A 13,725-nucleotide genomic window follows, 5' to 3' on the forward strand; every position below is an offset into this window, starting at 1 on the left:
TGTCATTCAGTTTTATATTCGGTTTGAATGTGAAATATCTATATTTTGTAACATGAATATACGTGACGCAAATCCTCTTGTATTGTAAGAGGTTCAAAATGGTGATGAATAAATGAATCGCGTTTGTTAAGTGCATTGTGCAAGGCTGCGTAATCTCTAGACTTGACATCGAGAAAGGATGACATACGAAGGACGATAAGCTAGATAACATATCATATGTACAGATGTTCGAAGACGTCTTTCAGTCCTCCTACGCAACGGGATAGAATGAGGATGTCCGGGAAATCACAATTGTCCCTGTGAACTAGTAAAGATACGAAAGAGACAGGCACGTGGAAGCCAGGACGCATGCGTGTCGTGTTGCTCCTGCTGGACTCCGTACGACAAGTCAGTCTGCATCTGGACTCCGGCTCGCGTAGGTTTTGTACCAGTGCGTGTACGTGACGAAAATTAAACGGGAATTAAACTAAAAAATAATCACGAGAATAATAAATATGACAATAATCACTGCCATCCTTGTCCCGTGGACCGCATGGATCTTCGTTACATTGGTGCACTCATCCGAAGGTAAGTCTCCACGATATTTTTTTCTGTCGAAAGGACAATAAGACGGTCTCTGAGTCCTGAAGAATTAATCATCATTTGTCAGAAAAATGTTTCGTTTCTGAATTTTTTTATTAAAAAACTCTAAGTTTCAAATTTAAAGGAGAGGATCTCGATTATATATAATGTAATGAATTATGTCATGGTGATAGATAATATTAATTAAAAAAATTAAAATATTAAATTTGTAATGTGCGGAGAAAAAAAGACGAGTCCACTCAGTGAAATGCATAAGGAAGCCGCGACATCCGAATGCAAGCTCTTCGTATATACCATCCATTATGGTTATACCATAAATCTGACTTAACTCGACATGCCATTTTGCGAAACTTTCTTCATAAAGTCATGCCACCATTTCAGTATATTTTTTAATGCTTTTTATTGCGTTGTTCTAGTTTCGTAATATTGTAGGAGATATTGGAGTGTATGCAGTTTTTCTCATATCGTTGCTCTTCTTTGGTCAACATAATTAAATTTTACACATTGACGTGAAAAATAAAATTAATGAAAAAATGGAGTCTTCGTATTTAAGATATAATAAATTCCGTATTTAATGCATTCGAAGAGATTTCATGTTTATGTATTATTGATTAATAGATATTTGAAGATAAATCAGAGAGGGAGAGGGAGCGGGAAATAGAATACTTTAAAAACAAATTTATTCATTTATACGAAAAAAAATGTAAATATAAACATAAAAATATATTAAGGAGAAATTAAATTAACGCATTAATGCTTATTAACAGTCACATAAACCGAATTATCGAAATGTTGAGTTCTTGAGTAAATTTTTCAGCGTACAAAAACGAAGGTTTAAATAACGATAAAACCGCGTACATGGTTAAATGAGAATTTGTGGAGTGCACATAGTGGCGTGACACAGAAGTATTATCCGCAGGGAAACGGAAAAAGCTCCGAATTTATGGAAGTGCTAATTGGTATTGTTAGCGGAACCGAGCGGCGAATAATAGCAGTCGCTGTAAAATGACACGGAAAGATGCTAGGAATAAAGCAGTTCACTAAATCGATGATTTATCGAATGAAAGATTGGGTGGGCATGACTATTGGCCATTTTACATTTTTAAAGATGGAAACAAGAGCAACGCGGATGAAAAGAACAAGTAAATCGCGAATAGCCCGGATCAATATTGTGTATACACTGTGCACAGGTACCGGACGGTACGAAACAATGAATTTAAGATGCACGAATCATATGTTCGTTTACATTAATTTCCTCGTAGTTATATTGTTAAAATAAATAAAAGTCTAGAATTTTTAAACATTAAGAGTTACTAAACTTCTAATACAATATACCGGAGTAAAATATTAAAAATTTTATCGGTATTAATTACTGTTATTATTAATTCTTTTATTTTTTTAAACTTTCTGCAAAATTATAAAGTCTAGATAAATTAATTATTAATTGATCATTAGAGTGAATAATAATTATACTATAATAATATCATTATATTACAGTATATTATAGGATTTTATAACAGCAATTATTTGATAATAGCGTTTTAAGTATTTGCCTCGGCAATAATCTGCATATGCAGATGCAATGTTAACGTGTAAATAAAATAAATAGATTAGATATAAAAAAAAAAGTTATGAGAAGAATGAATGCGAATACTCTGCGATCCGATTGGAATCCAATAAGATTCAACATCACATGATATGGATTATTGGAAATAAATGACATATTTAAAATTTGCAATTATGAAACAAAATACATTAGTGATTTAATAAAGTCATATAAGTTGCATGAGAAATGAGAGAGGGCAAATGCTTCTTATGATATCGGAGTACTTTCTACTGATATGTCAGTGATAGAGCCAGAATTTCAATCAGACATACATATAATAATCGTGATTTCATCTCATTCATTATCCAGTGATTGCTAGAAGAGTAAAAATTAAAGTTTAAAGAGAAAGAGAGAGACAGAAAGAAAAAGATTAATGTTTGATTCTTAGTATTACCTTCTCTCGGAAGAATTCTCCAGAGAATCAGTGACACGCAGTCAACGAATTACAAAGATATAATAATGCTGGAGAGCTGTCAGAAGTATAAAAATATATAAAAAGGACGATTTTATAATTTAATAATGTATAAAGTGATAAATGAAAAGTCGAGTATAATAATTACTGTATTTATGCAAAAATCAGTACACATATTGTTTCTTACTATCTCTACTTATAATTATTTTTGACATTATTATTTCCTTTTTTTATTATATTTTTTTAACCTAATAATGAATTTCCCTTCCAGTTTTATTTCTTAGTAAGATATTCTTTATGCATGATATTTATATATAGTACTTTGATACACATATATCTTGATTACTGATACGAATACTGATATATTTAAATTTGCAGTAACGTGTACACCTATTTATTAATCACTGGGTTCTTTAGAATAATATCATTTTGAATGCGGGATACATTACTACCCTGCATTATTATTTAAGCGATGAGCGTATATTGTACTAAATATAGTTTGCTTTAAAGCAATATTTACGTGATATATGATTTTGCAATGCCGTAATAAATGGAAGCAAAATTGGACGTGAAATAAATCGCGAATTTAATGTTTTGCAGTCTATACTGTAGAGTGATTACGTGATATACAATTATTTCCCGATAACCGTGTTCGGACGGAAGGAAATATAAATGGCAGCGTGATATTTTATGTCATAATTTCCATTAGGATATCTATTAAAATGCTGCACGCTTGCAGCATTTAGATAAAAGAATAACCTACAAAATACTTTTAAAATTGGATTGCATTCAAACGTTATCGATTACTATTACATTCGAGCATCACATAGCAATCATTAATCGAAACTGCTTGCACGCAAATCTAATCGTCTTATCGAAATACTGCATCATTGTTAATCGTATCCGTTTCCTTGTACATTTGATGATATTTGATGGTATTAGAACGTTAGTGTATCAATAATTTCAAAGCTTGGCGGACGATTAGAGCTTATGCGTTTTCATTATCAAAGGCATTGCATCTGCAATCAATCTTCTACTTCCTACTTCGCGAAGCGACGTGAACGTGTAATTATTCGAAATTACTGTTAAAAATGAAAATAAATGAAAAAAGTGAGTAGCATGTTTATACATGCACGTGCGTCACGTCATCGACATAAGAGGCAGTAAGAAGTATTTACATCAAAGTATAGAAATGTTTCAAGAAAAAGACAAACTTAAATATTAAGAAAGCATACGATAAATTTGATTCTATCTTGTCCAACGAATATAAAAATTTGGTAATAAGACGTAATAAAATATGAACAAATACATTACGTATAAGAGAGAATACTGTTAATCAAGAAAATTGTTATCAAAGGTAGATAGATCAATAATAAGAGATGAGATGTGTCAATATCAATAATACGATAATGTATAATTTAAATAATTATACATATACCGTGTTCTGCACTACGGGAGTAACAGTTAAGGTCTTCTCGTGATTATCGTGTTTTATCCACAACAAAATCAAGCAGAGATTAATGAAATATTCGAGTTGCATTGTTGAGAAAGATTTACTTCCATGTAATCGGAAAACTCGTGGACTGCATTCGTGCGAGGTAATTTCTTATTTAGTGACCCCAATCTGCCTAAGGAATGCGAGAAATGTAAGGCAGCTGTGCATATCCAGTCAGCAACAGCTTCAAACTTCATGTCACGGGCAGGCCTGCTAATTATTCGCCAGCACGCGAATGAGAGAAATTCCTTTCTCTTTCTCGGTGAGCAGCGTGTGCACACGATGCAAGCACGCAATGCTATACAACGTGGGGCAATTTCCATTATGCAACGCGCCTCTGTTATGCAAATAGAGACGCGTGTCTGAGCGGACGATCTCTTATGTGATGTTCGGTGCTTGGGCGCTTCTGAACATCGTTGAAAATTTAACTTAGCGAGTTGACGCGAACGTATCAGGACGCGCAGTTGCGCCGACGTGGGGCGTCTTTTTTTCTCGTCAGTTCGTCTCGTTGCATGTCCGATGAAATCCCGATGGACAACGGCTCATTCCTGGACAAAACTCAGCTTACAGGCAACACGTGATAAAATATCTGCTTGCTTTATTAATATTAGCCCTTTTTTTTATATTTAATCGCATCAAAGAACTCTATGCATTAATCTGTACACATATATCAACAAAAATTGCCTTCAATGTTGGATTTATAAACTTAAATTAATTAATTAAATTACAGTGTACTAAATGCATACAGTTTAATGTATAATATATAAAATTTATATAAATAACAACATGTATAACAAATTTTCATAAACCATCAAAATGAAAATTATATATTTGCCTTGAGCTTAAACATACTTATAATAATAATAATAATAATACATGAACTAGAACTTAAATATAAAACATATAAATATATGTAAAATATTACTCTTAATTTAAAACAGATTAAATTTATGTAAACATTCCCATTACTAAAAAATTTCTAACGTGCTTATATACCTGGTGCATTCAATTATTTCGATTCAAGATGGCGTGATTTTAAAACTTTAGAGTTGTGCATGCAATAGCGGATTTGTTACTTCATAAAAATTTCAGAGCGATCGATTGGTCGAGGGGTCACGATGCATAGATACGTCCGAGCTGTAATCGAAAGTTTCGGATCCTCTTACGGAAATAAAATCTTGTTGCAAAAGATCGTACTTGCTTTGAAGAAGTTACGTTTGATACGTGCATGTATGCACACATACGAACGTGCGATAAATGTTAACATAACGATATTTTTCTTTAGCATTTAATTCTAACCATGTTACATATCAGACAAGATAAATATTTGTTTGTTTATTGCAATAGCATATCCATAATTATATTATGATTATACTTCTGAATATATGCTTATACTTAAGATTATAGAAGCAAAGAATATAAAATGCACCTTCCGTGTGAGCTTGTTTCACGATAAAATCAACAGGCACGATCAGAAAATTAACTTGGAAAACTTTTCCAATAGGTAAGGTAGTGGTGCGCATTCGGGGAAATTATTATCAATGTACATACCTCGCCGGAAACTCCATGGAATCGAACGGTCGTTAAAGTTAAATTGGCTCGCTAATTAATTTCCACGCGGTTGCCCGTCCAATCGCCAATCGGCTCCTGTTCCTCGTACACCATAGAACCTCCATTTCTGTCTTGGACATTGTTTTCAAAATTATATATAATTATGTAATCGACATTAAACAATATCTGTTAAAAAATTTTAGATTTCCTTTTTATCTTATTTTAATATATTATCTATATTTTAAACATTTCCATATATTACATGAATCTGCGGAAAAATGCAAGAAATATTTAAGCCAGCATATGATGTATGTGTATACATTATACATATACATTGTGCATGATGCCTTTTAATTATTTTATTAGTATTTAATAAAATAAAAGTTAATAAATGTAACATGACAAATTATACTTTCAAAATTATACTTTCAAAAAAGATAATTATTTTAATAAAACATTTTTTTTATTATATTATATATTGAAATTCTTCTGACCGAAATACTTTTAAAAAAAAAATGGATATGTAGAGCTTTAAACGTAAATATATGGATGTCCTAGAAAGTTTCCAATTTCTCCGGGTTGCAAAATACTTTTAAGCAAAGGTTGGGAAGTGAAAAAGACGGCTGTTTTCCCGATAGATTTAAATTTTCATGAAAATTCTGAGGTCAGTCCTCAGGACAAGTTGTGCGAACTTTGCTGGACTGAAGCGACAAGGATGATTGCGCGCGGGAAGGAGGACAATTCGAGGAACCTATCTGGCTGCCATCAGCCACCGCAAAGTGTAAAACGTCAGCTGCAAGCGCTGTTTTGCGCACGTCCAGATTGCCGACACGGCCGCAACCGCCGACACCGATTCTGTCTCTCCAGTTCTAGTGCGTTTTCATGCATCGATACTTGTACCGCTTTTAAAGGCCTACAAAGAGAAAAGACATTTCCTTGGAGCATATTACAAGAAAAAGAATTAAAATAGATGAGATGGATTGATTTTTAACTAATAAATTGAGCAAAATATTCTTTTTCAAAATTAAAATATATTGTCTGAGATAAATCAACTTTCTCTTTAAGAGAGATATATAAAGGAACTTGAGTAATTAAAAATAAAAATTATATAAATAAATTTTATTTAAAAATTTCATAAGTTGTATAAAATTATTAAATAATCGCACATTATTTTAATTATATTATTTTATATACCATATTGAAAATAATTTTTATTTTGATATAACAAATTTTTCTTTTTTAAAATATAAAAATAATTTGACAATTTTTTAATTAACCAAAATTGCAATTTTTATTAGTTAAAAAAATTTAATAATATATCTAACAGACCTTATATCTATTAACAAAAATTTATACCTTTTTTTGTATGAATTACATATTTATATTCTCAACATGTATCAATGTATATATATATAAATGCACGACCAATTCGAAGATAGATGAATCTTCTGTTTCCCTAAAAACGGAAGCTCTTAGGTTGCTGTCGGAGCTATTGTTCTATACAAAAGGGAACACACACAAACATTATATAGAGAATATATATATATATATATATATATATATATATATATATATTTATAATATATATTTATATAGAGAATCAAATTTTCTCTTGATACACGTTTTGGATATACTTAGTAGAAATAGAACATACATATTTAAGAATATTTAAAAAAATTTAAGAGCAAAACAATTAAAATAACTTTTTTAAAAGTTGTTCTTTAGTTTGTTTGAAGAAACTCGTATTTTATATTGTCAATTTTAATATTTTAGAAATAACACAGATAGATTATTTTAGACTCTTCATTTTATATATATATATATATATATATATATATACACATATAAAAATATAAAAAATTCACATACATACACACACACACACACACACACACACACACACACACACACACACACACACACACACACACACACACACACACACACACATATATATATATACACATATGTAAGACGTGTAGAATATGTTTTCTATACATTAAATTAAAAGTCAGAAATTTCAATTTGTATTTTTGTTCTTATACTTTTTCCTCAATTATATTTGAAAATATGCTAAGAAATTATCACGTGCATTTTTATTTCAATCAAATTTACTGTTTAGTACAACCAGAGTCTCTCTTGAAATGTTTAACGAAGTTATATACTATATATATATATATATATATATCGTATTGATATAGCATGTCCACTCTTCCATGTTCTTAGAGGTCTCAAGTTTATGAAACTTATCGAATTCTTGTAGGAACGATTATTAACTTATTTCATTGGAGTTTTATCTTTTTTTTCATCAAATATTATGATGTAATTTGAACGATTCTAAATATATCTATACGTCATACTTTTTCAATCATAATATAAAAATAGAAAACCAACATAGTTTCCTACAAAATGGTCAAATTTAGGAGAAGAAAAGATCTATGATTACGCGTATCAATACTGAATACGTGATATTGCGTTTGTATGACGATGTAATAAGAAAAGATGATTTATTTTCGGAGAAACCTGCTACTTCTCAGGAAGGAAATGTCGTGCTTCTCGATAAGTAACAGCAAAATCGCGGCGTGAAATTTACGCTATTACTCGAGCTTCCTCGGAAGAAAATATATCTTCTTAAGAGTAAATTTTTTTACTCTTTGATCAGTAGAACGATGTAATCGAGTATAACGATTACCATTTCATTGAATGTTAGTTCAATTCGTATTTGTAATGTTTAATTTTATTACAAATATTTTTCTGGTAATTTTTTTATCGGCTAACATTAAAATTATTTTGATAAATAATCAGCTTACAACATGTGTCCTATTAAATTTATGCTATGATTTATAGCTAGATTTAAAATTTTTATATACGTACATAGAAATATTTTTATAATAAGATATGTTTTTATATTTATTAAAAATCATTTATATCCAGACTTTAAAAAAAAATATGGAAAGTCTAGATTGCATATGCAAACTATTTTTACGAGGGAAACATAAACTAGGATATCTTAATAGAACTTTCGCAGAGATTGCAGTAGCAAATAAGTTATCGAATTTTGCATCTTGAATGATAATGCAACGTATATCAGATTACGCTTTTTGTTGGTGAAAATGGTATTATCACGTAATAAACTTTCCAAGTTCTTTTCCTGGCCGTGAGATATCCGTTCTTATCGTCATCGCCGTTCAAATGCCATGTAACAACACCGTGTAATGCGTGCAACTGCTGTTTCATGATGACAAGGGCTCAAAGTTTCCCTCGTGACACGTGACACAGCTATGCAACCATGGTGCGCGTATTCATTATGTACTTCATAGTGACGGGAGTGGGGCGAGAGGAAATTATGCCTTGTGTCTCCTTACGCTCCAATACCTCAACGAGTGCCAGTGCATACTTATGTGACGTGTAGAAGACGAATAGCTGTTACCGCTATGGCGTACGATAAATTAACAGCCGTTACGATCTCGCACGTAGCCTGCACCAACCATATTATCTATAGTAGTATTCCGTGTCTATTTCTGGAGTATCGAAAGCTTTTTGGAGCGCACTCAACCCTTATGCCCGTCGCCCTTCACTTTTAGGGACCCGTTAGTTCAACTGTCTGCTGACCGATCCCCTCCCCCCCTCCCTCTTCCTCTTCCGTCTCTATCCATTCGATTGTTCTCCTCTTCCGATCACGATTCCCCTTTTGACTCCACTGCCGTTACTCTTTCGTCTATCGCTGTACGAGACGTTAATCACCCGGCAAGGAGATCGATCAGCGATTAATGAGAAACGTCGACGATGCGGAGGTGGAAATTTACACGGTCCGTTTTCCGCCGTTGCGAGTAGGGTACCGTGATCGATTCGGTATCCTTGGCACCTCTCGGAGCACGAAGCGCTTGAGAAGGTGAAGCGCAAAAGGAAAGTTGGAAGTTGGGCGGGGTGAGGGTGAGTGGAGGGAGGGGAGAATTAGGAGTATTAGAAAGAAGCCTCGTCGCTGTAATCCATGTTAACCTTTCGAGACCTCGGGCTAACTCCTTAATAAAGCATGCGAGTCTGCCGTGGCGGGAATGTCAAGAAGTATTGTATCCAGCAATGGCGGGCACATCGTCCCGAAGTTTCACGGTCTGTCGGTACTCGCGGGTAGAAACTGTTTGACATCTCGGCGAACTTTTCCCGCTCCCAGGCCGCCACGGCGGATATGCCCCAAGTTTACTGACAATCCTAATGTCACGATAATATTTAATGGAACTCTATCGCGAAGAACATTTAACGGGGGGGTTCAAACCTGACCGCGTAGCGCGCTGCGCGTGAAAAGCATTGTTGCGCAAATTAAAGGCCGCTCCAATGCTGAATAAGCTTGATTTGCGAGAAGCAACGGGATACTGAATCAACTAAAATGAGCGAACTGTTTAGTAACGGTAAACAGAGGTATATAGGGTCCATGTTTATTGGTTCATTATTAGATATTAGGAAACATTAGCGGAAAGACAAATCGTTGCCGTTAATTAACGCGGTTATGTTATTAAGTATGTTTACGACATGTACGCGCTATGCACAAGAAACTTTACCATGGAAACTTGTATTATTGCGTATACAGTCGACTAATTATTAGCATATAATTGGTTGTTATACTGGTTGTTATTTTACATAATACCATGTTGTTTCAAAGCACAGTACTTTATCGATAATTGCGTACTTAAGCTGCACCGCGGTTAGAATTGAGGAATTAATAATAATTAAGTTTATCAGGAATTACATATTTAATACGTGCTTAATAATTGATTGATAATATTTTAAACACAGAAATGTAATTATGTCATGTATAAATTCAGATAATGTAAGAATTACTAAATGCTTCATTGCCTTAAAATTTTTCTTTTCTAGAATCAGTAATTTTGGATTAAAAGAGTGAATAGACAGAATGGAAGGATCCAGATTTCACGCAATTTTAGATTAAAGACCGCATCACGATTATAGGTAGAAACTTTCCCGGGATATCTTTCTCTTCTTTTTGAGCCGAAAGATCCTCCGAACGACTTTCTTACTAACGATCGATTTGAAACGATTGCTTCATCGTCCACTTCTACGACTATGAATGGGCTACCTAGAAGAAGACAAAAGCCGCCATTTTCTCAAATCTGCTCTGAATGACATTCGGGAACGCTGAGTGAAGACTAGTCAGCCGTATTTTCTATACGATATTAGATAGTCTATCTTTAAGATATATGCCCAAGAATTTTAGAGCGTACTGTATAATATTAAAAGCCCGATTAATTATAGTTGTTAAATTAAATTCTCGCGTCACAGGGTCTTAATTTTAGATTTAATATTGATAACAAGTATAAATCTTTTTATCTCTCTCTTTTTTCTTTTGTTAAGAAAATAATCTAAAGATAGTTTTAATTACTCAAAAATATTGTCCACAAAATAATTGGTTATTTGAAAAATAAATATAGAAAAATACTTTATATAAAATATGATTTTTATTTACATTATTTCGTTATCGCTACATCTCCCAGGGTAAAAATATGTATTAATTGTAAATAAAATAAATTAGATCTATAATCGATGTTATTTTGCACGACATAGGTATGTCGTATGCAGTAGCAGGTATTTCTCCAGTGCCTTCGATCTAGCAATACTTGGTATTGATCTCGCTATGCAAATATCGGACGCGAACGATAGGAAAACTTCTTCACTTTGCTCCATCCCTTTGGAAAATGTTGTTCCTACCGCTGGAAATACTCCGCTCCATTGCGTAGCCTGCTTCTGTTCAGCTTCTACTCCGCGTTCGACGTCGATTTCCCGTTAAGTTACTTTCGAAGATAGATTATTGGCCAGGATACAGAAGCAGATATCAGTTCTTGGATCTCGGGATATTCTTGGCAAATGCACATACGTACTATGTCTTATTTTTCACTAAGTACTTTCATTTCCTCGTTCGCAAAACGAACACTTCTTTAGTGTATTATAAAACCACTTGTTGTGACATCTGTTCAACAGATTATTTGACAAATAGCAGACATATATAATTTCAGTTTTAACATCAGTTATTAATTAAATAAAGTATTAATATAATTAATATATAATATATAATAATTAATATAAATAAAGTAGATGTGTAAAATAATTTTGCAACTCAAACGTTTTATTTTCTTTTTATTTCTATTTATATTATTATATTATATTATTCTAAATGTAATTTTTATACATTCTTTACAAATAAGGAAGTACAAAATTTATTAATAAATCACACGTATTTCTAGTTATCTCTATATAAAATAATGTACATAAATTAGGATTAAATATTACATCTAAATTCGTTTTAGCAACTAGATGTATATTACTTATGAGATTATCTCATACATCCGTCAGCCAGCAGATAGCTCTTGCATTATTTTAGTCCGATAAATTGTAATCTATTTTCTCTAGAGAAATGCATGAATTGCACACATGCGCGGGGCAACAAAAGGAGCAAAACGGATCGGAACACGTAGTTAAAATCGCGGGCGATATAATTCAGAGAGGAACGAAGGAAAAGTGAGAAAAGGGGGCGAGAAGAGAAGGCGCAGACAGCGCTACGCATAGTAGGGCTCGGATTGCTTGAACGTTAGCTGTTGTTCAAACAGTCTACCCGACAATAAAAAGCGATGCACGTCTTTCCCGGAGAAATCCCCTCGCTTCCGCAAGGTTCAAACGCGGCGAACTCCGAACGCGGGGATGGAGACGAGCACAGGGGTAAGGAACAAGCAGAAAGCTCGACGACCCGCGCCCATCGTCGAAGCTTTCCGCTCTCTCGCTCGCTGTATCTTCCCCTTATCCCACTTACAAGTCGCGTTCCTCCTTATACCAAACTCTCTTTCTCTTTTTCTCTTTTTCTCATCCGACGACTCCCGTCGTTCATATTTCCTTCTCGTCCCCCCAAACGATCCGTCTCACGAGTGGCCGAAGGAAGAAATGTGTTTGTGTTTGGACTTTCGCCAGATAATCTGCGGCAATAAATTTCTGTGTGTATAGTGCCATGTGATTGGTTTTATCTCTCGTGCCATGGCACTCTCGTCGGGCTTGCTGCCCACGAGTATACCTAACCCTTTACCTCGATTCATGGTGAGAGGACGATAGATAACCGGAAGGACGGGCGATACGGCTACGCTGGAGAGGATGGTCGTTGTACTCGAGAAGAGTGGATAGGTGGCTACCTACCCGAGAAATCAACCCCTAATTCGTTTACCACGCGGGAATCCACCGTGGTCCGGTTTCTCCTTACTGTCCGTGCCGTACGGGTGTATGCCTTGAATTGTAAGCGGGCTCGTCTTTATGCCTCGGGGTGTCGGAGGCAGTTTCAAGTTAAGAACGTCTCGTACGTTTTGTATGCGGCGTTTATCCTGCTTCATCCGAGCCGCTGAAGAAGCTTCCCTCGCTCTTATAACTTTTGAACATCAGCATTCACCAGTGTCTTCATACGTGAATAACTGAGATACTCGGGAACGTATCAGCTGCTACGTTGTTTATGCAATATATCGGATGTTTCATAAAGTTTGCAACAAACTTCGCGGCTTTGACTATATTCTTTGACGAAATTGTAAATAGGCTTTTCTTTCGACATTAGAATATAATTAAAATATAATTACGGGAGATTATGATGATATGTATTCATATATAAACATAAAAATTAAAAAAAATTGTTTTCGCATATATCTTTGATAAATGTTAGCAATGATTTTATAAGTAGCGCTTGTTTTAAATTATCACTTTTGTGATTGCAAATAGTTCCTACGTTCATTCGACTCTGAAAATGTCTGCTAAAATGCGCACCAACGTAATCATTATAATTTTTCTCTTCTATGACTATCACCTACGTTTTCTCAGGAAATGTGTTACGTACTTCCGGAAGGCGATATGTCTTATGTTACGTATGCAACATGCGATTTAGCTATTCTGCAGAAACCAGGGCTCACCTCTAGAATTCCTTTACAATGCAACCACACTGGGGTAACATCGAAAAACGGCCTGTTGCATATGACTGTGAAATATATCAGCCGGCATAAGAAGTGTTATACCTTGAAGATGGAGCATTTTTAGAACGAGAAT

General features: G+C 33.9%; 1 protein-coding gene across 2 annotated transcripts in view; it reads left to right on the forward strand.

Moving 5' to 3' along the window:
* The first annotated feature begins 267 nt into the window (after positions 1-267).
* Positions 268-13,725, forward strand: part of LOC105426441 (Dpr-interacting protein kappa) — a 164,260-nt gene continuing 150,802 nt past the window's right edge. Inside the window, exon 1 of one of the 2 annotated variants that reach the window (XM_089071388.1) lies at positions 268-567. In XM_089071388.1, coding sequence (XP_088927514.1) covers positions 495-567 — 73 coding nt within the window. In that variant the 5' untranslated portion in view covers positions 268-494. The remainder of the gene's footprint in view (positions 568-13,725) is intronic. The other variant, XM_089071387.1, reaches the window with a different exon arrangement.

This window comes from Pogonomyrmex barbatus, unplaced genomic scaffold, assembly GCF_055798465.1.
Source record: "Pogonomyrmex barbatus isolate J1 unplaced genomic scaffold, ASM5579846v1 scaffold12, whole genome shotgun sequence".
Lineage (NCBI taxonomy): Eukaryota > Metazoa > Arthropoda > Insecta > Hymenoptera > Formicidae > Pogonomyrmex > Pogonomyrmex barbatus.